This window comes from Aegilops tauschii, chromosome 3 (genome assembly GCF_002575655.3).
Source record: "Aegilops tauschii subsp. strangulata cultivar AL8/78 chromosome 3, Aet v6.0, whole genome shotgun sequence".
Taxonomy (NCBI): domain Eukaryota; kingdom Viridiplantae; phylum Streptophyta; class Magnoliopsida; order Poales; family Poaceae; genus Aegilops; species Aegilops tauschii.
Window position 1 is genome coordinate 30,200,390 of NC_053037.3, and position 22,028 is coordinate 30,222,417.

At 44.6% G+C, this 22,028-nt stretch overlaps 3 protein-coding genes and 1 pseudogene across 3 annotated transcripts; 1 reads left to right on the forward strand and 3 right to left on the reverse strand.

The window, feature by feature from the left end:
• Positions 1-866: 866 nt before the first annotated feature.
• On the reverse strand, positions 867-6,006 carry LOC109770152 (uncharacterized). Its single transcript, XM_073509942.1, has 3 exons — positions 4,260-6,006; positions 3,400-3,493; positions 867-1,069 (listed from the first exon to the last, which is right to left on the reverse strand). Exons 1-2 carry the CDS (start codon positions 5,206-5,208, stop codon positions 3,447-3,449), a joined length of 996 nt encoding a protein of 331 aa, XP_073366043.1. The 5' UTR covers positions 5,209-6,006; the 3' UTR covers positions 867-1,069; positions 3,400-3,446.
• Positions 6,007-8,710: 2,704 nt separating this feature from the next.
• LOC109770151 (germin-like protein 11-1) lies at positions 8,711-9,795 on the forward strand. Its single transcript, XM_020328865.4, has one exon. The coding sequence runs from the start codon at positions 8,807-8,809 to the stop codon at positions 9,506-9,508; it is 702 nt and encodes a 233-aa protein (XP_020184454.2). The 5' UTR covers positions 8,711-8,806; the 3' UTR covers positions 9,509-9,795.
• Positions 9,796-11,101: 1,306 nt separating this feature from the next.
• LOC109770149 (uncharacterized) lies at positions 11,102-12,959 on the reverse strand (annotated as a pseudogene).
• Positions 12,960-15,331: 2,372 nt separating this feature from the next.
• On the reverse strand, positions 15,332-18,504 carry LOC120975306 (glyceraldehyde-3-phosphate dehydrogenase 2, cytosolic-like). Its single transcript, XM_045234061.2, has 11 exons — positions 17,977-18,504; positions 17,724-17,897; positions 17,578-17,639; positions 17,388-17,487; positions 17,044-17,190; positions 16,876-16,956; positions 16,629-16,771; positions 16,359-16,530; positions 16,154-16,246; positions 15,965-16,054; positions 15,332-15,887 (listed from the first exon to the last, which is right to left on the reverse strand). The coding sequence occupies exons 1-9, from the start codon at positions 18,337-18,339 to the stop codon at positions 16,205-16,207; spliced, it is 1,284 nt and encodes a 427-aa protein (XP_045089996.1). The 5' UTR covers positions 18,340-18,504; the 3' UTR covers positions 15,332-15,887; positions 15,965-16,054; positions 16,154-16,204.
• Between the last annotated feature and the right edge of the window lie 3,524 nt (positions 18,505-22,028).

Genomic DNA, 22,028 nt, shown 5'->3' on the forward strand with positions numbered 1-22,028 from the left:
ATTTTCGGAACCTTTTATTCTTGGATGGAAGTGATTGTATTGTCTTGAGTGCCCAATAAAGCTCTGGTGGTTGTTTACCAGCAAAGGACGAGTCCACTTTACTCAATCTCACTGACTTTGGGTGGCGACCCATGGCAATCTTGATATTAAAAACGCATGTAAATACGTCCATCCTAAGCTAGGATGGTATATATATGACTCTCATGTAACATTTTTATGTAATTTAGGTAGAGATCACTATACACCAAGCTGGTTGGCAGAGCTGGAGGGGAGGCAGGGGGATGCTCGTATGCCATTGGGCTTGGGAAGGATCATGAACTAGACCGATACTTGTTAGCCTAATCAGAACCCACAATAGATTTCTGGCTCGACAAAACCAGCCCGACCCCTAAGGGTAGCCTGGATCAATGGCATGTAGCCGGAGCTACCAGTGTATTGTTTTCTCCCGTCCCTTTGATGCTTTAGTTGTTGCTAGGCCAACATCAATGCAGGTCGGGTTGAAGGACAGGCAAAAGGCAAAACATTTGGAAGTCCTTAGTCATCGTCGGAAACATCAAGGGTATAAGAGCATCTCTAGCAGATCCGGTAAACGGCCATCCCGGAAACGAATTCTGCAGGACGCCGGACGCTGAGCCAGAATAGATCCTTCAAACCGCATATTCAAACTTGCAGTTAGCGCTTAAACTAGATCACCGGAGTTTATACATAAACGCTTGCCGAAGTTCATACTACATACCAGAGTTCATATTTAATAAAAACGGAAATTAAACAGTTCATACTTAAACGGGGTGCATACTAGCGTGCTTCCAAATAAAGATCTGCCAAGCACAACCATGTAAAAGAAGATATTGCAACAGAATCTGAAGTGAACTATGATGTCTTGGGGAAGCTGAACTACTTCCCTCGTTTAGGTATTAAAATGCATCTTGTCACATTACAAACTTACTCAACGAAGGCACATGTTCAGCAATTTCTTCCACATAACGTATGTACACACTGCCGACCACATTGATGGAACGCGACAAACTCGGTAGGGACTAGGGGCAACAGCAGCCCTTGACTACTTCACCTGCAGACAACAAAATTGCCAATCCCTTAGTAAATATAGTACATACATGCATAACCTGATGTTTATGCAGCATACACGGTTAAAAAAGCCTATGAGCAAGATGTGTGTGCAAGCTCGTAAAACGTAACAGATATCATACTCTTCGCTATATCTCCTAGGATTACAAATGACAGCGAATTACACCATTGAAGCCTTTTGACAATGTACATTATTTGGGTGGGATAGTTGAATGCTACTAATGTCGTGTTTTCAGCTAGCTGACTCTGGCAAAACCAAGGGAGAACTCTAGGCATGCCCAAACAGGCAGAGGGCAATAATATATTACTACTTTAGTGGTCTAAACACTATTATATTTCTTCTTTAGTGGTCTAAACACTCTTATATTTCTTTACGGAGGGAGTAATTAACACGTGGATATCATTTGCGACACAAAAGGGACAGTCATTTTGCCTTTGGCGTCACTGCCGTTTTTAATTTGTTTGTGTGCTATTGACATGCATGAATCCCTATAGCCGAATGGGAAATAGTTCATGGGATGCAGGCTGCATGCGCTGGCAGACAGATATTCTTATGCTCTGTTACAGAGAAGATAATGACAGTCCCCAGGAAAAACACTCGGCGCAATCTCCGAAGATTGGAGAAAACTGAAAAGGCTGCTCAACTAGAGAAGGTTATTTTCGTCTTCTTCTTCTGATAATCTCTATCACTCGTCTATTATTCATTGATTATATTCCCATGTTCTAACATCTTCCGGCTATCAGTCAGAGTGCTGAAAGCGAACTAAAGGGAAGTCTGAGGAAAGGTGTCTATGGTCACATTTATAATTACCCCTTCAATCAGTTTGATACTATCCTTGACATGGAAAAAGATTATGTGGCTCCTCAGATAGAAGAGGAAGAAGTAAGCACAGTACCGAGTCTGAGACATAAGCTAACTTTGTTATGTTCTCACTGCTCACAAGCTTTCCCACATAGTGCCAATACAGGAAGGTGAGATAGAGTATGCTGAATGTGTTGATATCGAGATGGGTGAAATGGAAGATATGGAATACTTTGAAGGCTTTGGTGGTGAAGATGGTAAACATTTCCCTTGTTTCTACTGATTTTGATTGGCCATGTTATAGAGTGCTCTGACATAGTGACATGTGAAGATACCTTTTTCCTGTGTTCGCTAGGTAATGTAATGAAGTTTTACATTTTCTGGATTATGGTTGGAAATCCCATTCTTCTGATTTGTCTAATATGTTCATAATGCAGAAATGTTTATTTCAACAAAATGGTTTGAATGAAATACTTGCAGATGATGGTTTGAATGAACCAGTAACAAAGAAGCCCAAGGGACCATGCTCTGATTTAAGATCAAAGAATGGGCAGAGGTCTACGAAAGCTATCACCGAGGTAAATCACTGGTTTCAGTATGAATATTCTGATGTCATGATACACCGTGTCGCCTCCATACATAGTTAAAAAAACACTAGCCGTTAATTGTACGTTTTGCCACTGCCTTGTGCTTTCTGACAAAAGGCACATATAAACCGCATAGGTAAATCACTTGTTTCAGTATGAATATTCTGCTTATGCGTAATGCATATTAACCGCAATTAAGCACTAGGCATTTTTCTATCGTCTAGAGCCTAGGCGTGCCTTTTTTAACCATGCCTGTACATAGACAAAAATCAAACACATCGTATTGGTTTTGTCACATATATATTTGGTGTCCAACTAGTAGTGGGGAATCCATATATGCTTTTCTCTTTATCTACAATTGCTCTTCACAGCAGAAGTTTCCCCTAACCATGCACATACTATTAGCTTTTCTTTTCCAAAAAATGCTACTAATGTCTTGCTTTGTGACCATGAGGTCACGGGTTCAAGTTCCAGAAACAGCCTCTTACAGAAATGTAGGGAAAGGCTGCGTACAATAGGCCCAAAGTGGTCAGACCCTTCCCTGGACCCTGCGCAAGCGGGAGCTACATGCACCGGGCTGCCCTTTTTTAATGTCTTGCTTTCAGCTAGCTGACTATGAAATAGCAAAACCAAGGGAGAACTCTAGCTGGCAAAACAGGCACAAGCAGGTAATATTAACAGCAACAACACTATGTGCAACATCTGGATATCATTTATGAGCTACGGCCCAAAAGGGACAGTCATTTTGCCTTGGCCACCATCGTTTAAAATTTGTGTATGTGCTATTGACATGCATGAATCCCTATAGCCGAATGGGCAATAGTTTGTGGGATGCAAGCTGCCTGCATTGGCAGACAGATATTTTCCATACAAAAAAACCAAACAATCCAGAAATCACAAACTATATCCTGAAGATGTTGTTACCTTTAGGACCATTCCAGCATATTACCACAGGAGACCAGACAGTCATCCTACATATCTTGCAGCATTCCAGCTCCGCCACGTCCACCAGGAATGGCTACACCCAGAAGCATAAGAAGTCAGGCAATAAACAAAAGCTACAAGGAAAAGACATATGGATAGGCGAAGGCACAAACATAACTTCATAATAACAAATCATTTTAGCTCTCATAGTTTTTATAGATATTTATAACCCACTTTTGATGCTAACAACATATAAACAAGATCACGTCTGTTTTAAAGTGTGAAGACCATTCCTGAGAGCAGTAATATTAAGTTACATCATAATGAAAGCTTTAGCTCATAAGAAAAACTGCCTAGAATTAATCCAATATATCAAGCATACAAAAATCAAAACATGCCCAAACTAATAAATTCTGGAAACAACAGTGACAAGAAATCCAATTTATTTTTGTGTGGCATACAAGTGTACTAGTCACTTGCAGCAGGGACCTTCAACAAGTCCACAAAAAACTATTATTTCAGAAAGTATAGATTAAGGAAACGTCATTTGTTATAGAGATAACATTAATCAAGACCAAAACAGATGGTACCCGACAAACAAACGTAACAAGCTTAGAGAACCCAAACACAACAGCTGAGTTACTCATTTGACATTTGATTTGGTATCTCTGAAGATCAAAGACATAAAAACACAGTACAGCTACAAGTTTGTCCAACTAGTAAAGGAACAATTTCTAACTAAGTTTAAGTTGTTAATGGACACTGGGGAAGCACAACGAAGGTATTGCAGCAACCAAGTATATAGAATGTTACTGGATTAGGTTACTACCAAAACACAAGGAATAATGATGAGCAGTCACCTGGTGCATAGAAACTTGTGAAAGGATGAATGTCATTGGCATAGCTGTGATGACTGCATTGATAAAGTTTCATGGATTGCATTGACATTGCTTCAACCATGTAGACATTGTTGTCCACAAATAAAAACATTGCACCATTTTCCTCATCATACCCAAGTATTTCGACCGCTCTCACCGATCCTTCAGCCTGAGGAGGGAGCCCAAGAACAGTATGCATTTCAACAATCTTCTGCAGGAACCATGTGGCACCACCGTGACAGCTGACCTTCCTCTCCCACATTTCAAATCTACCATGAGACAATATGGCAAGACCAACATCACAATCCCCTGACTGGATTATCTGATGTGTGGTGGAATGATTAAGACCTGGAGGCCCCTTGATCACAGCAAGACTCTGCCTATCCAAATCAAACTCAATTATGTCGTCTCCGAGCAGATCCAAATTCAAATATTTTGATTTGGCATTCACACTCTTAGACGTCCAGTAGAGGACATTACCAACAAGGATCCCAGGATTACATCGAGCAAACTCACATCGATTTGTTGTCGAGATGGGATTGCCCCATACCCCAGTCTCCGAGGAGTATACACAAGCCATGGGTGGAGTACCATCTTCGTAGCCTTGGCACGGGGACATCAAGACCAAATTAAAGGGGCTCGAGTGGCAGCTGCCATGCATGTGGCTCTGGTCGGTGGCAGCGCGGAGCACAGCCCCATAGAGGTAGGATAACTTATCGAACGCTGGTGGAATGTCGACATTGTGATGCTCGCCGGTGATGGGGTCCCATACAATGAACCAGTCCATCTCAAGGAGGAGGATGCGGCCTTGGCGGCAGCCGAGTAGGTCGGCCTTCCGGAAGCCACGTATCTGATGTAGTGTGTTGAAGCGCTCCGGAGGGATGCGGTCGGGAGGGTCCAGGACCGGAGTGAACACGTATGTCGTAGCCATCTCTCTCAAAGACGCCGAGGAGTGGCGGCTTGCGGTGGTGGACAGAGAAGCTGCAGAGGAACCGGGGGTCGGTGGTGACGCGTCGCCAGCGCTTGCACACGGCGGAGGCTCGCAGGAGGGAGGACGGCTGAGGCGGCAGGCGCATGAGGATCTCCCGAAGCATGTCGTCGTCGTCCGGCAGGGAGGCAGGCGCAGCCAGCGAGGTACCGCGGCGGCGGCGACGGCGTGTCATCCCGGAGCCCTCCTCGCTGGAGTGTACTTGGGGGTGGAGCCGCGTGCTGCGGCGGTTGGTCACTCCGGCGCCCTCCTCACTCCTGGGGCGGCGGGGGTGGAGCCGCGGGCTGCGACGGAGGCCTATTACGGCGCCACCCTCGTCGCTCGCGAGGATTTGGGGATTGAGCCGCGGGCTGCGACGGCGGGTCACTCCGGCGTCCTCCTCGCTCACGGGGATCTGTGGGTGGAGCCGCGGGCTTCGGCGGAGGCCTATTACGGCGCCACCCTCATCGCTCGCGTGGACTTGGCGGTGGAGCCGCGTGCTGCGCCGGCGGGTCACCCCGGCGCCCTCCTCACCGATGTGGATTTGGGGGTTGAGCCGCGAGCTGCGTCGGCGGGTCGCTCCGGTGCTCAAGGGGGTTTGGGGGTGGAGCCGCGGGCTACGGCGGACGGCCATTCCGGCGTTCGCCACGGCCTGGCTGGCGTGGGTCTGGCGATTCAGGCGTGGGCTGCGGCGGCGGCTCATCTCTGCGCCCTGCTTGGAATGGAACGGAATGGAGGCGCCGCCCCTGACCTAGAATACACAGGGCTCGATTATGCTTTTACTTTTTCAGTTTTTACTCCTACCTCATGATTTTTTTAAGGGATTTACCTCATGATGATTAATTATATAAGTTTTTTTAGGAGTACATAACTTTTTTTTAAGCAGCACTACGTATTCATTCATTGAACAAATTTAGTACACATAGTACATACGCTGACACCCTTACAGAAAAACGGAGAGACATAAGACCTGAAGATTTGCACAAAGGATTCCAAATCAAGAAATGTAATAGCACAATCAATGGAGATCCATGCGCGTTGCCTAGCCGTCGTCTCCAACACAATCAATGGAGACCTGACGAGAAACACCAGCCGACACAACCTAAAATCGCCAGATCCGGAGCCTGACGAGAAGAAGAGGCTACCTGCTTCCCAGCATCATCTATTGGAGGAACACCAGGTGGGGAAGAGTCAGGGCCAATTTATTCTGACGCGGCATCGATCCGCCACCGATGCGACATCTCTGCAAAAAACGAAGCCCAGACTAACTACTCGTCAGAGAGGCAGCGGCGGGGTCCCTCCCCTCCCCTCCCATCGCCGGAGCGACTGCCAGAGAGGCAGAGGACCCACAGCCATACTGACGGAGATGTCGCAGAAGGGTCACCGCCCAAATTGCCTTTTTCAGGAGAGAAAGAGGGACGTGGGGCGAAGCAGTTGGAGTAGAGCATTCACAACAATTTCTAAGCTCCCAAGTGAATTCTGGCCTGAGGTGCGTCGAGAGTGTTGCGCAGTGGTCGGCCTATTTGTGAGTAGGTATTTTGTTGTGTTTGGGCCTACCGTGCCACCGCCAGACAAACCGACACGACGTCTCCACGACCCTAGCCGCCTCTATCAGGTCCTCCTATACGCCGCTTATTGCGGCAAGGAGTCGCGAGTCGCGGCTTCACACATGCCGCAACTCACCCTGGGCCAGCCCATTTGCGGTGGCTTTGCTTCGCAAGATAAAAACCACAGAAACAGTCCGCGATAGGGATCGAACTGACCACCTTCTGTAGATGCAAATGTCGTGCTAGCCACCGTGACTGGCTAACCCAAGTGAAAGAATAACAGCGCGAAAATTAAAGAAACTAACAGCGGCGACAAAACTTAAAACCAATTCATGAAATTTTCAAACAAAATTTTGTAAACATTTTTCAAAAAAAGAACAAAATTTAAAAAATATGAACGTCTTTTCGAAATTACGAACAATTTTTTCCAAAAAAAAATCTAAATTGCCCCCGAACATTTTTTGAATCGGCGAACAATTTTTTGAAGTTGCCAACAAATTCCTAAAATGTAACACTGGTTGAATTTGTGAACAAATTTGGAAATGGGAACATTTTTTATTTTGTGAAAAATTTATAAATGTGAACATTTTTATGAATTTGTGAACAAATTTTGAAAAATGGGAAAAAGTTTTTGAAATCATTGAAATTTTTAGTTTGTGAAGAAAATTTTAAAAAGCAAACATTTTTTGAAATTCTAATCTTTTCTGAATTTTCGCAAAAATTTAAAAGCAGCAAATAAATTTTAAAATTCTATTTTTTGGGAGTTTCTGAACAAAAATCGAAAACATAAACATTCTCCAAAAAATGTGAACAAAATTTGAAAAATTTAAGTATTTTTTAAAATTCTGGAAGAATGGTTGAAAACAGAAAATAATTTTGAAAAGGAAATAATGAAAAAGTCAAAGAAAAGAAAAAACAAGAAAAGAAAAAAGAAACAAAAAAACGTAAAAAGAAAAAAGAAAAGAAAAAGAATACAATTTTTAACCTTTTCTAATAGTACATTTCAATTTGGTGGATTATTTTAAATGGACGTTATGTTTCTATTGTAAATACATACATCTTTTTTCATTTTAGCAGTACTTGCTTATTTTTGTTTTTTAGGGGATTCCCCGGCGAGCTAATCCTGCACTGGGGGCCCACTACAGGCCCGAGGCACGAGGTTTGGTCCCCTTCCTCTGCCTCCCTATCACCGGCCGACGGAGCTCCGGCGCGGCCTGCGGCGGCGGCGGCGACCTCGAGCCTCTCACGAAACCGTCCGTTCGCCCGCTTGCTCCTGTGGCACGCCACCGCTCTCCTCTACTTCCACATTTGTCTCCGTTGAGTCCCCGCGGGGTCCGCCTTCGACCTTGGGCTCCTCAGCATCCACAAGGTGAATCTTCTCCTCCTCCTTCCGGTGATGTCGACTGGTTGGTGATGACTCGTTATGCACCGTGACGATTTCATACCTTCGTTTTGCTGATTTGCGAACCACTGTGACCTGTGAAATCGGATGTTATCATATTACCTTCGTTATATCATTCCATATGTTCACAAGCAGCAAAGCTACTAGTTCAGTGACAGTCAGACTTTGGTTTTTTACTTTTTGAACAATCAATGAGAAGCAATTTCTGAAACACGCCAATTTTTACCAGTATACAAAGTAGGCGATGAACGTCTCCTCGGATACCATCACCATTACCACTGAACACTAATTGAATTGAGTATCAAGCATCATATACAATGCGCGCATTACTGAAGACTTGCCAAGTGACCAAGTCTGAAGCATTTTCAGCATCAGCGTGACAATTTATCTAGATTTGCAGCGTAGGGTAGCCTGGAGATGAACCAAATGGCTTAGGGGCGTCGCTAGAATCGGAAAGCTTCATATTAACACCTTCACCCTTTTGCCACAGTTCAGAGATTGTTACTTTGGCCACAATCCGAAGCAAGTTCTGTAGCGAACTCCAAGAAATCTGATACAGGCTGCACAGATTTGGCTTTGGTTGCACTCCTTTCTCATCACTTTATTTAAACCCATGAATTTTTACTCCCATCTCCGCGTCCAGGAGATGAAGCTCTTCACTGTCCTGTTTTCCTACGTCCTCCTCCTTGGCCTCTATACACCACCAAGCCTGTCAGACAGTCCACCTCTTCAAGATGTGTGCCCCATGGCGCCTCGGGGTGAAAGGAAGCTGTTCATGAACGGTTACATCTGCAAGCACCCTAGCACTATACTGGCTTCTGATTTCAAGACACTGCTTCTCAACCATGCTGGGAAACTAGACAACATGGTCCGGTCATCTGCGAACATCATCACCGCTGCTGAGTTCCCTGGCCTCAACACCCTTGGCATGTCGATGGCACGCACCGACATCGACTCCTACGGGATAGTGCTTCCCCACTCTCACCCAAGGGCGTCGGAGATGATGTTTGTCCATGATGGCAGCGTGCTGGCCGGTTTCTTTGACACCACCGGTAAGCTGTTTCAGAAGAGACTGTGTGAGGGGGATGTGTTCATATTTCCCCGTGGTTTGGTTCACTTCATCATGAACTATGGTCTCCGCCTTGCGACGACGTTCTCGGTGCTCAACAGTCAGAACCCTGGCGTGGTTGGAATCACCCACGCGATGTTTGCGCCAGATTCAGATGTAGTTGAGGGGCTGGTGGCCAGAATGATGAAGTTCAGAGAGATGGAAATCCCTGACAACAAGACTACTGATTTTCCATGGACTTACTAGTGAAACCAATTATAGTATAATTTATCGACGGATGATGATTGTCACATTTCAATCAAGACATGTATATGGGCAGAATTTCATTTTAGTGATGTTCTATACTCTATACTCTAGCCGATTAATTTCTGTTGGAATTATAAAGAGCAGTATCGCGACACACATATTGGGAGCAGAACCTTCTATCTGTTTACCCTACATGTGGCTTGTTTAGCCTAATGATAATCCTGGACGCTATGCGTTATCTCTCCGTGGTGTTGTTTCTATCTCAGCAGTGTTGCACAAGCACACCCAAGTTTTGCAACCTTATTGCAGCTTTGACACAGATTTTCGTCAAGCAGCAGCCAGCCAGTCTCTTTGATTTAGCATCACCAAGGTTTGCGTCCTTTGGACTGTATGTATTGTAGCCTTGCTTTTCCTTTTGCTTTACTCAGCGGAACTCCATGCCATTTTATAGTATTGTTATCTTTTTGCTCGTTGCAGTTGATCGGAGGTCCCTTTCTTTTCCCTGCCTTCTTTTGAATGTGAAGCTTACTTTTTGTTCTCTCTTTATGGAAAGTTTGATTCGTAGGAATATGCCTATGATGCCACTTACGGATTTGTGCAAGGACTATCCTACCAATCAACTAACTACTCGTGCATAGGATTCCGAGCTAGCACTCGGCAACGAGGGAATGAATGGTTACTCGACTGCGCCTTGAATTCACCCCAGTGGCATGCTAAGCAGCACAACTTTTATTTGACTAGATTTGCAAAAATGTTATGAAATTTGATTTCATATACCATGATAATAGGGAGCACTACATTGTCACAACAGTAACAGAGATAGTTCAGTCAGACTCGGCACCCTCTAGGCATGGTTGGTCTTTCCATGAGCAGGAGAGTAATTCATGTCTGGCTTGTCGTACGATACGCTAGCACGTTATGTGACTTGTGTCTCGGTCATACATCTTACGTCATACTTCCTTCGTCTGGAATTACTTGTCGCTCAAACGGACGTATCTTGACGAGCGACAAGCAAGGTTTTGGTTACCGCTCGATATTTCGAGTTACCGCGTGGTTACCGAGTTTTTTGGCCCCCCCTGGGTAAACGGGCGTTTCCAGCAAAAAAATCGATATTTTTTGAAAATTTTGAATTTAAACGACCAACGTATAGTCAAGTAGTGTGGAAACTGGTAAAAGACACCTGCTAATCAATGGTCTAGTCGTTCGTGGGCCACGGCCTATAAGCGCAGCGTCATGTCTTCGAATCCCGCTGCTGCCATCTTTTTTTTGCCTAATTCTATGATATAAACGGAATAAAAAGATTGTTTGGCCGTCAAGGTTTGAACTCGAGACCAAAAAGACAACTAGGACGTCAGGCTATGAGTAGACGCCACTGCGCTACGAGCACGTTTTGTAAAATCACAGTGCCTTAGTTATTTGTCATCCGCCAAATATTTGAATTCGAATTACATTTGAAAATTTCAAACGGTATTTGGTCTGTATTTTTTGGTAACCATGGTAACCGCGTTTTTCGCACAACAGTACTTGTGTAATCAAAACACACTGGATTTTTTTCCTGCCATAATCTAGATATATCTTGTCAGGATTATCAGTTCACCTACGACCTGATACATCCCAAGCTAGAGGTGCAACCGAGGAGCTCACATTCACAGTAATAGCAAAAGCTACTGGATTTGTAACAACAAAAGTGTGCTCTATGTTGGTCTCTGCATTCTTGGTACCTTCCAAGACTGACAACCTCAGACATTTTGAGGCCTTATCTTGCAATCAATCTGCAGACACCACATTGCAAGCTTTATCATCTGAATTACCTCAGGTGTTTGCATGTCGTTACTGTCCTTTGCAATCAAATCCACCAACTGATTAGTCTTAACCTTTTCTTCCAACATGGTAATAAGATGCAGGCTCTCTTCAGACCAGGATGAGTCGACATTCTTTCTTCCGCTGATGATTTCCATGACCACAACACCAAAGCTGTACACATCAACCTTTTCTGTAATTTGCGATGTCAACCATTCTGGAGCTAACTAGCCAGGTGTGCCTCTCGTTCTAGTAACCACTTGGCTCATGTCTCTATCAATTAGCTTGCATAGTCCAAAATCAGAAAGCTTACCATTGAAGTTTTCATCTAGAGGATATTTTGTGGCTTGACATCCAAATGAGCAATTTTCTTCATGCACTCCTCATGAAGGTAAGAGAGGCCCTTAGTTATGCCCATGATAATCTGTCCATGGCACGCAGGTGCAGGAGGATCTGGGGTAGAAGTGTCAGGTCGCTCAGGGCACAGAAGACGATCTGGTAGTTGGTGCCTGTTGGGCAAGTGAACCTGGTGCTTGAGCTATCATCCCTAGAGTAGCTTTACGCGTTTGGGCACATCTGCACAAAGAAAAACGAGTAGGTGGTGGGTTCACAACTGCTCAACTTCCCAGTGCAGCAGTACTTGCTCTGGTTGAACACCATGCAAGGATTGTTGCACCCCCCCCCCCCCCCCTCCCCCCGGGGCTAAGCTGGCTCGGGCACTGCGAAGTGATGTTGGCTGTGCAGCGTGCTCCCTGCACCCTGCCCCTCCCTGGGCCCGCACTGGCAGGAAGTCCATGGACACGTTGAAGAAACCTTGGACAAGGGAGATGTCGAAAAAAATTGTACTGTTGAACTGGCCACTCGTGAACTTTGCGAGCGTCCTGGGCGGCTGACATGGGCCCTTGCAGGCGAGCAAGCCACCGTAGTCGCCCGTCTAGCATGCCCCGTTGCCCTTGCCATCGAACGAGCAGCCCGTTCGTGCCCAAATTCTCTGCCTACCAGTCGTGGCACCAGCGGGCACCTCCAGCATCCATGACTTCCCCGGATCAAGCCGCATGCCACCGCCTGGCACGCGGCCAGCCACACCGTATATGAGCATCAGTTGGTGATGGGTAACACTAGTTTGATTTACAATTTTTTTGCTGAGTGTCACTTTATCTTGCACAACCTCTTACAGGAGTCCTGGCTTTGCTACTTTCTCGTGGGACTGGATTTCATTTATAATTGTTTTGCTCACTTGAGTGAAAAAACAGAATGCTTGTCTTAACTAGACAATGGATTTCCACTGTAATTGTTTCTGGTCTAATTTATCTTTTCAAACCCTTCAGGCCGATCAGATTTAAAAAGAAAAAATAATACTTCCTCCGTCTCATAATATAAGAGCTAGCGTTTTTGACACTCCGATGAACTGCGGGTTCCCACGGGGTGGAGCTCAATGTTACCAAGCCGAGAAGAAAAAGGCGAGAAAAAAAAGGGAATCATCGTACGATGGTGCCCAAGTTTGTTTTGTTTCCTTAGCCAGTTGGATGCCAGAGATCAATCATCGTACGGTACACACATATATATCTCCGATCGGGCCAAAGAAATCCATCCTTGTTTCTACCCCCAGCGTACGTCTTAGATCTCCGTTCCTCGTACGTCCCGCCGCCATGAGCAAGAGCGAGAGCAACTCGACGGCCTCCGTGATGGACGACGAGGACCTCCTGTGGGAGATCCTCCTCCGCCTCCCGCCACAACCGTCTTCCCTCCCACGCGCCTCCGCGGTCTGCAAGCGGTGGCGGCGCATGGCCACAGACCCGAGCTACCTCCGCAGCTTCTACGCACACCACCGGGACCCGCCCCTCCTAGGCTTCTTCGAGTACCAACGTGACAATATTGTGTTCACCTCCATCCTCGATGCTCCCGATCGCATCCCTCGTGAGCGTTTTAACCTCGGACGCTACGGTTGCTACCACGAGGACGGCGCACCCGGCATCCCCTCCTCAGAGAAATACGTGCTTGGGTGCACAGAGAGCTCGTCGTGTGCACCCCTATCACTGGCGAGCAGCGCCGCGTGGCCGTTCCGGCGGAGTTCAAAATAGTCCCCCGTTGCATCAACGGGGCAGTTCTCTGTGCTGCCAATGACCAGGGCCACGTGCACGGCGGCTGTCACTCCAACCCCTTTAAGGTGGTCTTGGTGATCATGTATAGAGACGACCATCAACCCCTCGCATGTGTCTACTCCTCGGAGACCAATGCATGGGGCAACCTCATCTCAACAGCCGCTCCATATCGGATTTTTAATGCTCGTAGACCTGGGTCACTTATTGGTAATGCATTCTATTGGTTGACTACGAGGAATGACATGCTTGTGTTTGATTTGGTGGAGCAATGTCTAGCTGTGCTCAGTGGGCCACCGGTTAAAAATTGTTTCATCCATAGTCAGATCATCCAAGTTGAGGATGGCGTTGTTGGCTTTGTCATATTATCTTATCCACACTTTCAAATATGGCAGAGGAAAATCAATGATCATGGTGTTGCCACATGGATGGAGTGGAAGACCATTGAAATGCATAATATTCTTGCGCTCCCTCCTCAAATTGTCAGAGGCGCGGAAACTATACTAGGATATTCAGAGGATGCTGACGTGTTTTTTATATATGTGGACTTCAATTTTTATATGGTTCAATTTAGGTCAATGCAATCCAAGATACTTCATGAAACATGCTATATCACTGACTACCATCCTTTCACAGGGTTTTATTCACCAGGTAATTCTTCATACTCAGTATTTCTATTGTAGGAGTTACCCAATCCAATTATTTTTTCTACATGGCTCAAACATATATATATATATATAGACACACACATTGTGTGCTTCTTAAGTCACTAACAATTAAGCTTAATCATTGATTGTCCCTTTGCTAGATAGACAGACTTAAATTATCATTAGTTGTTTTTTACACTACTATAGTGTCAAAAACACTCTTATATTATGGGACGGAGGGAGTAGCTGAGTAAACTACTTTCATTATGAAGTAGTATCTAAGCAATTTGCTTTCAGAACATTCCATGCATCTAAAATAGATGCAGTTCTTTCATTATGAAGTATCTAAGTATACTGCTTTCAGGAATCTTTTTTGCATTTACAAATGTAGTTTTTTTATATTGCAAGTATAAAAGTTGAGCCATAATTCATCTATAAAAAGTGATTTATTTTTCTCAAGTCACGTTTGTCAGCTCAACTGTGTAGACTTACTCGTGCCTTCCATCATCCATTTGCTTCTTCCTAGGCACTGTCATCAGTTGAAGTTTTATGCTTCTAGGCATAAACATTGCTGGTGGATGTGATGGAGCTGAAGTATTGCACGTTGCATTGGTATGACTATCTGCTCTGATTTGTCTACAACAGGCAATAATATATTTTGAATATGATTTGTGAGGTTTGAACCATTTGAATTGTAAATATCCAGATGCCTACATAGGTAGCGTCATAGCATTCACCCACAAACTACTGTCAATTTGGTTATATGTGTTCACGCTTGTGAGTGACACCAACACACATCATTTGAACTGATGGGGTTCACGCTTGTGAGTGACACTAACACATGCATCAACTAAACTGATGGATTGCAAATGATATCTAAATGTCAAGAGAAAATTACTCCATTTTGGATTGCAAATGATATCTAAATGTTGAACAGGAATGGCTTCGAAGTGTTAAATTTGCATTAATATTCATTCTTTGGGATCTGGTTGATTTTAAATACCAGTCATGTGAAAGTAGTAGTAATAATAACAATAATACTAATAATTAATAATAAAATATCTAACTAGATTCTAGAATGTATGTAATCTCACTATATATAAGTAGTTGGACAAAGAAAATGACATTCACTTAAAAACTACTGCCGGTGCATTTGCATGATCCACTTTGCTAGTTATTCAAAGGTATAAGATAATGATTATTATGTGGGTTGCTATCAGGTTTCAAGAAATTGGCAAGTTTCCAGATAAATAAACTTTCATCGTTTCGGCCTTGTTTGAAGATGAGTTGCGGTAACTTTCAAAATTGTATGGCGGATGCGAAGATGACCAAATTCAAGACAAGTTTCAACATTTTTATATTCAGTCTTAATTTGTACAAATTTCAAAAAACAAGGCAAATGAACAGAACTTGTTAGCACATGAACAAAACTGTACATTGACTTCACCTTAACCGTCAGCACACTACCAACAGCCGATGTAGTTCATGAGGAAGAATTTACAAAGACTACACACATCTGTATTCATACAAACAGCCAGCCACATTGCTGACTTCCACTCAATATTTGCCAAAATAACAGGCAACCTATGGCATGGCCTGATTAGCTATCTAGGAGACTAACATTCACCGTCTCTTCTCATGTGTGTAGTACTCAACACTGATAAGCATTTGCCTCGTCAGTACAAGCAGAGGAACATAGCAGTATTTACAAGGTGTAACAAAGGGTGCAGAGGGCTGTGTTTCTAAACTCTTCCCATTTCTGTCGTAGAAGCTCTTCCTCAATCAACTCTAGACTTCTTCGCCATGTGTAGAATCATGTCAGTGCAGCGCTGGCTGCAACACAAGGTACATAAGAACATAAGGTGTTTTCCTCTGAAGAATCTGCGTGCGTGATGATAAAAGATAATTACCCGTAGCTGCGCTGGTGGTTGAACCATGCGAAGAGCTTGAAGGAACCGTCCCCCAGCATAGCTCCAGCATCCGCATCAAACAAGCACGACCTGCATTTGTCAAGGCCATCCAAGAAACTGATGAATGAATGCCCCCAAACCACGGCAGCACATGATGATACATACATGGTCACTACATGATACAATTACCTGCAATCTCCTAAATAATCTGTGGCCTTGAGACCCACTCCTCCCTCCAGGTTAGCTAGTACATAGTGAAGTTCCTCTGAAGAAGACTCCTTCCTGCAAAGTACAGCAACACACATTTCAGAAAATAATGCACTTTGAAGCAAAGATGCTTGCAGTTCTGCTTGCAATCTTTCATACATACAAGACAAGGAGTACATGGAATTACCAAAGTTTCAAAAAACATGCCGATCCTTTGTCGAAAACACCAGTTCCAGCAGACATTTAAAATATACCTTTCAGTAGAAAATGTACTTGGGAACAGAGATACTAGCAACTTGACTGAATTGCACATTACCAGGGGTACACAAAATAACGAAATTCCGATAAAAATGTCCATCCTTTGTTGAAAATAGCAGTTCCAGGTGAGAATTCACAGTTATTACTTGATAACAGACAAGGAAAAGTCACTTGACAGCCAACTGGGCATTGAACTTACCTGACAGAATCCTTGATCATCTCATAGTCAGCACACTCGTCAAGCCTAACGGCCAGTTCCACACAAGACAGTTTCACCTGAGGATCATGGCTCACCGTCACATGGAACCTGTCGACTAAATCAGGAATAGCGGAACTGAGTGCCTGCAGTTTACCAAATGTAACAATCAGGACGTCTGCTGAACAGATACTGTAATATCAGTTGTTTTAAGATGATAATAACACATAAATACTAGGTTGATTCTTACCCTGCCAATTTCTGCAGCACTAGAGGATGGTCCGGTTATAGTCACCTGGCACTCTCTGATGCCAAATTTGGTGTGGAGGATCTGAAAACAATTCAAAGTCATCAGCAACTATACAAACCAAATTGAGGCAAAGAGCTAGCAGCTAAACAGAGGATGAAACTTGTAAACCTTGGCGAGCAGAGCAAGACAAATTGTAGCGGTATCAGCTATTGAGATGATGCTAATATCTGGCGTGTAAATATTTCCGTTGACACCGTAAACAAATGTGGGAGCTTCATTGCTCAGAGCACAGATGATAACCTTCTTGGCACCACCCTAGCACACAAGACAAATGCATGTTTCTTTACTTCGAGATACAGATAGGAAATGTACATCCGCGAACTTTGAGATTATTAAACCCAATAAAAACCTGAGAAAAGAAACAGCCCCTACTATACTGATTTACTGTTTTGGTCACGCTGAACAGCTAAATACATAGCTTTTGATTTAACAAAAAAACCAGTGGTATATACCATCAAGTGAGAGCTGGCAGTATCCGTGTCAGTGAATATTCCAGTGCTCTCCACAACGTAGTCTGCGCCGAGATTGCCCCAGGGTATTTTTTCAGGCTCACTAAGATTGGAAACGACGTGTTAGGGCTTAGTACTTGAAATGGTGGCCTGTAAATGTAACTGAATTTATTGACAAAATGGAGATTCATACGAAATAGATAGAACTTTGGTGGGAGGGAATAAATCAGGAGGCATGTCCTCTAGAGATCTAGCCTGCAAATTCACCAATTGATGCACAGTAAGTCAAACAACAAATATAGTAACTCAATTATGAACAAAAACATAAAGGTGGCATACAATGTCATCTGCGCTCAGAAAAGGGTCGTTAACGACGACTAGTTCCATGTTCTTGCTGCGTAAAATAAGCCTGGCCACAAGTCTCCCGATCCGCCCCAAACCATTGATCCCAATCCTCGGTTTGGTTGCTTTACCAGGTCGGGGTCCGAGCTTAAGTCCGCCATGCTTTGATTTCTGCAAAGACGCGCAAATGAATTTCGGCAGCAGTAAGACTTGAAGAAGATGGTGAAATAAGAGACCAGCAGATAACTACCTTGACTTCGTAGAACTGAGGTGGGTGAGCCTTCTTTCTGAACTCCAACGTTTCATACTCACCCTTTGTAAGCCAGTCCCTGTCCATGTACTCAAAACTCCTATGCTGCTCGTCAAAAACAGTTTCCGCCACGTTCTTGATGACCTCGTTGAGCTCTGCCACAGGTATAATATCCTCCTCATCACGGCTCCGCTTCCTGGGCCCGACTTCACTATCCTGGTACATCGTCTTGGCAAACGGATCCCCCTTGACGTACACCGGGCTCGTGTCCACCGGTGCATCTTTGTCGGGAAGCTGTGCCTGCAGCGAAGGCGCCACAGGGCAGCTCAGGAGCGCTGGGAACACCGTGTCAGCTGGGCACATGGCATAGGGGTCCGGCACATGCCCAAATGCTGATGCACACCAATTCCAGCAGTGAGTCGGTTAACCATAATGCAAGAATAAAACAATATTATTTTCTGACTGGTTACAACAGCAATCGAGGAGACAATTTATCCCCTGATTTAAGAAGACAGCATGCCTTTATAACAAAGTAAGAAACTAAGCTTATCTACTTCTTCCTCGGATCGTTCAAAAAGGAATATATCCCAGAACCACAGGTCATGATTTGTTCAATGAATATTAATTCAACAACATTAGTATAAATAAGCATTCCTCGCTATCGAATTGACCATCGAATTTCCATGATCAAGTTATACTGTTTCTAACTAGCAAATTGAGCAAACAGTGAATGTTCGCCCTAACCTTGAGGCAAGAATTAATTGATTAGAATCATGTTAATGGACCCAATATAATGCACTTAGTTCATTCATCAATTAGGCACTAGTTGTCGAACCCTGACAATACCGCCACCTGATGCGACAGAACTTTCTCTTATTTCTAACGGGAATCAATAACTCATTCATCAAGGAAAGATGGTGAAGTTCTTCCTTGATGCAAGAAACAATAAGCTTATTTCCAAACAGCAGGCACGGTTCGACATAGCAAAACTTTCTCTTATTTCTAATTAACGGGAATCAGTAACTCATTGACAAAGGGGGACTTGATCAACATCCACTGACTTCACAAAAGAAAACAGCCATCGAGGCATTAACTTTCCTCTGAATTTAATATGACAGCATGCCTGTTCAAGGTACTAGGCTCATCTGCTTCTTCCTGGGATTCAAATAAAAAGGGGTTACAAAAGAGACCTATCCAAGAAGCAGGCTAAGATTTGGAGAATGAATGTTAATTCTTTGACCATCGACTTTCCCTGATCAAGGTATACTGTAGCTAACTACCTTGAGGCAAGAACTATGTGACTAGAACCGTGTTAATGGACGGAATCTGATGCACTTGGTTAATTTTTCCATTAGCCACCAATGCAACAGATCATGTTCTAACGCATTCATTCATCAGCGAAACATGGTGAACGGGAATCTAGAACTCATCGACAAAGGGAGACTTGATCCACATCCAAGAAACAGACACGGAACTAGATTTCAGGAAGTCAGTCAAACAAATCTGTAAAATTAAGCATTCGTGCCTGCTGGATTTGTAAGCAATAATTAGTTGATCCACCAAACGGGAAAGAGAATTGACAGCATTAAAATTGCAGAAGCAAAACTAACAGCAACCGTAAATCACCAAAATCGCTGTGTCCACCCTGAACATCCACTGACAAAGAAAACAGCAGCTATCCAGGCACTAATTTTCCCCTGATTTAATAAGATAGCATGCCTGTTAAATAAACTAGGCTCATCTACTTCTTCCTGGGATTCAGATAAAAAGGGTTAAAAAAGGGACCTATCCAAGAACCACAGGTTAAGATTTCCCTGATCAAGGTATACTGTAGCTAACTAGCTGATTGACCAATCAGAAAATGTATACATCAAGAATTAAGTGACTAGAATCTGATGCACTTCTTGTTAATTCTTCCATTAGCCACCAATGCAACAGATCATGCTCTAACGCATTCATTCATCAGCGAAACATGGTGAACCAGAATCTAGAACTCATCGACAAAGGGAGCTTGATCCACATCCAAGAAACAGACACGTACGGAGCTAGATTTCAGTAAGTCAGTCAAACAAATCTGTAAAATCACGCGTATGTGCTGGATTTGTAAGCGATTAGTTGATTTGATCCACCAAACGGAAAAGAGAATTGACAGCATTAAATTGCAGAAGGAAAAATAACAGCAACCCAAAATCACCCAAATGACTGGTTGATTAGCAACAAACAAGACGCGCGCGCGTGCACGGTGATTCGAATCGAAGAAGAAACGGCGGGGCCAGAGTTGAGAGTTGTACCTGAGCCAGGCGGAATAAACCGGAGCAAGGCGGCGTTGGGCGTGGCCGGCGCCGTCGCCGAGGATGAAGCCGTGGTCGTGGCGGAGGAGCCGGCGACGAGCGTCGTGCAGGCGGTAGAGTCGAGCGCGGTCGCGGCGGAGGAGGCGGAACCGGCGAAGACCGCCGTGCAGATGGTAGAGTCGAGCGCGGCCGCGGAGGAAGAGGTCGAACCGGCGAACAGCGTCGCGCAGGCGGTAGGCTCGAGCGCGGAGGAGCAGGAGGCGGCGAGCGGGGCCACGGAGGTGGCGAGACCCGTCGAGGAGGAGGCGCCGACCTCGGTGGTCTCGGGCGCGGGCAGGGCCGCGGCGCTGGCTGCAGACCCCGCCGAAGAGGAGGAGGAGGCGGCGGTGGATTCCGGCGCGGCGGAGCCCATGGCCGCGAGGGGAGCTTGCAGAGGAAGAAAGAGATTCTGTTACGGTTGTCAGTTGCTTTTGCTGGCGGGCGGGATGCGTTTGAGTTTGAGTTTGAGGAGGGGCGAGGGGCGCTCGTCTCTCTTTTAAACCCCAACAGTCGTCGTCCATGTGTTCGACGAAATGCCCCTTCCTCCAATTCTCTGCCTCTCGGAGAAATTGTTAGTAGCAGGGCATTATTAATTTCACCCCGGGTCAGTCGGATCAATCATTTGGTAAAAGATGGGTCCATCTCATTGTAAAGACTTTCACTCGATTACTCGCATCAAAATCGGACACCACGTGTCCCGTTTATGAACACCCTCTTTCTAAAGAATCCGTCGGGCGTTCTTCCCCGATAAACGTCAGACGCAATGAAGAATTGCGTTCAAAATAAAATCAGAGGAGGACACAGAAAACTCACAATGATTCCCAAAGAAAAGATACATCAACTTGATTGTCCATTTTACGAGTTGTCAAGACTAGGTATTTATAAGACTACTACCGGTGTTTCATGCCATACTGAATGGACTATGTAGACGAACGAGACAATCCAAGAATGTTGAAAAGCTTGGATTTATGAGAGGGGGCAGTCGACCGCTAGGGAAGACGTCGTTGTGGATCTCCTCTCCGCGTCAGAGTTCCGGGTGAAGACCCTTGTCCGGTGTGGCTAGACAGCGACAACACGTTGGTCTGTTCTACCTCTTGAGGGCATTTGTCGAGGAGCTTAGGTGTCCTAGGTGGTTGCATGGGGTAGTTCTCAGTTTCTCCTGGGTTCTCCTTCGGTAGCCTAGTTCATTGCCTTCTTCGCGTTCCGGGTAGCTTGGGATATGCTTTGTAAGAGGGTTACTTCACCACCTTGTATCTTTCGACTGTGTATTTTGTTTGTTTTGTGCCTTTATTTATAAAGGGGACGAAAGCCTGTTTCGAGTGTTGTGTAGTTGGATTCCGACAACCCTTTTGGGTAAGTTTACACTTTTTAGCTCTTCTCTTTTTTGGCAACTTTTCTGTAATTGTCGAACTTTAGAAATGCATATACATTCAATAAATTGTGTGATAGCCTTGTGAATTTTGAAATTTGAAAGCACTCAAAACAAACTTTTAGGAATTCAAAACTTCATGACTCTCAACTTTTACAAAATCCAAATATATATATTGAAAGTTCAATTGCTCTACATCCTTTTGAATCACCGTACATTGATTAGCCAACTTAACAGATGATTCTAAAAAGATTGTAATCACTGCGTCGAAGCCTGGCCGCCGCCCCTCTCCTCGACCCCCTCCCTCCCGATCTCATCCTTCCTGATCTAATCTAGTTTTCAAGTCACCGCCG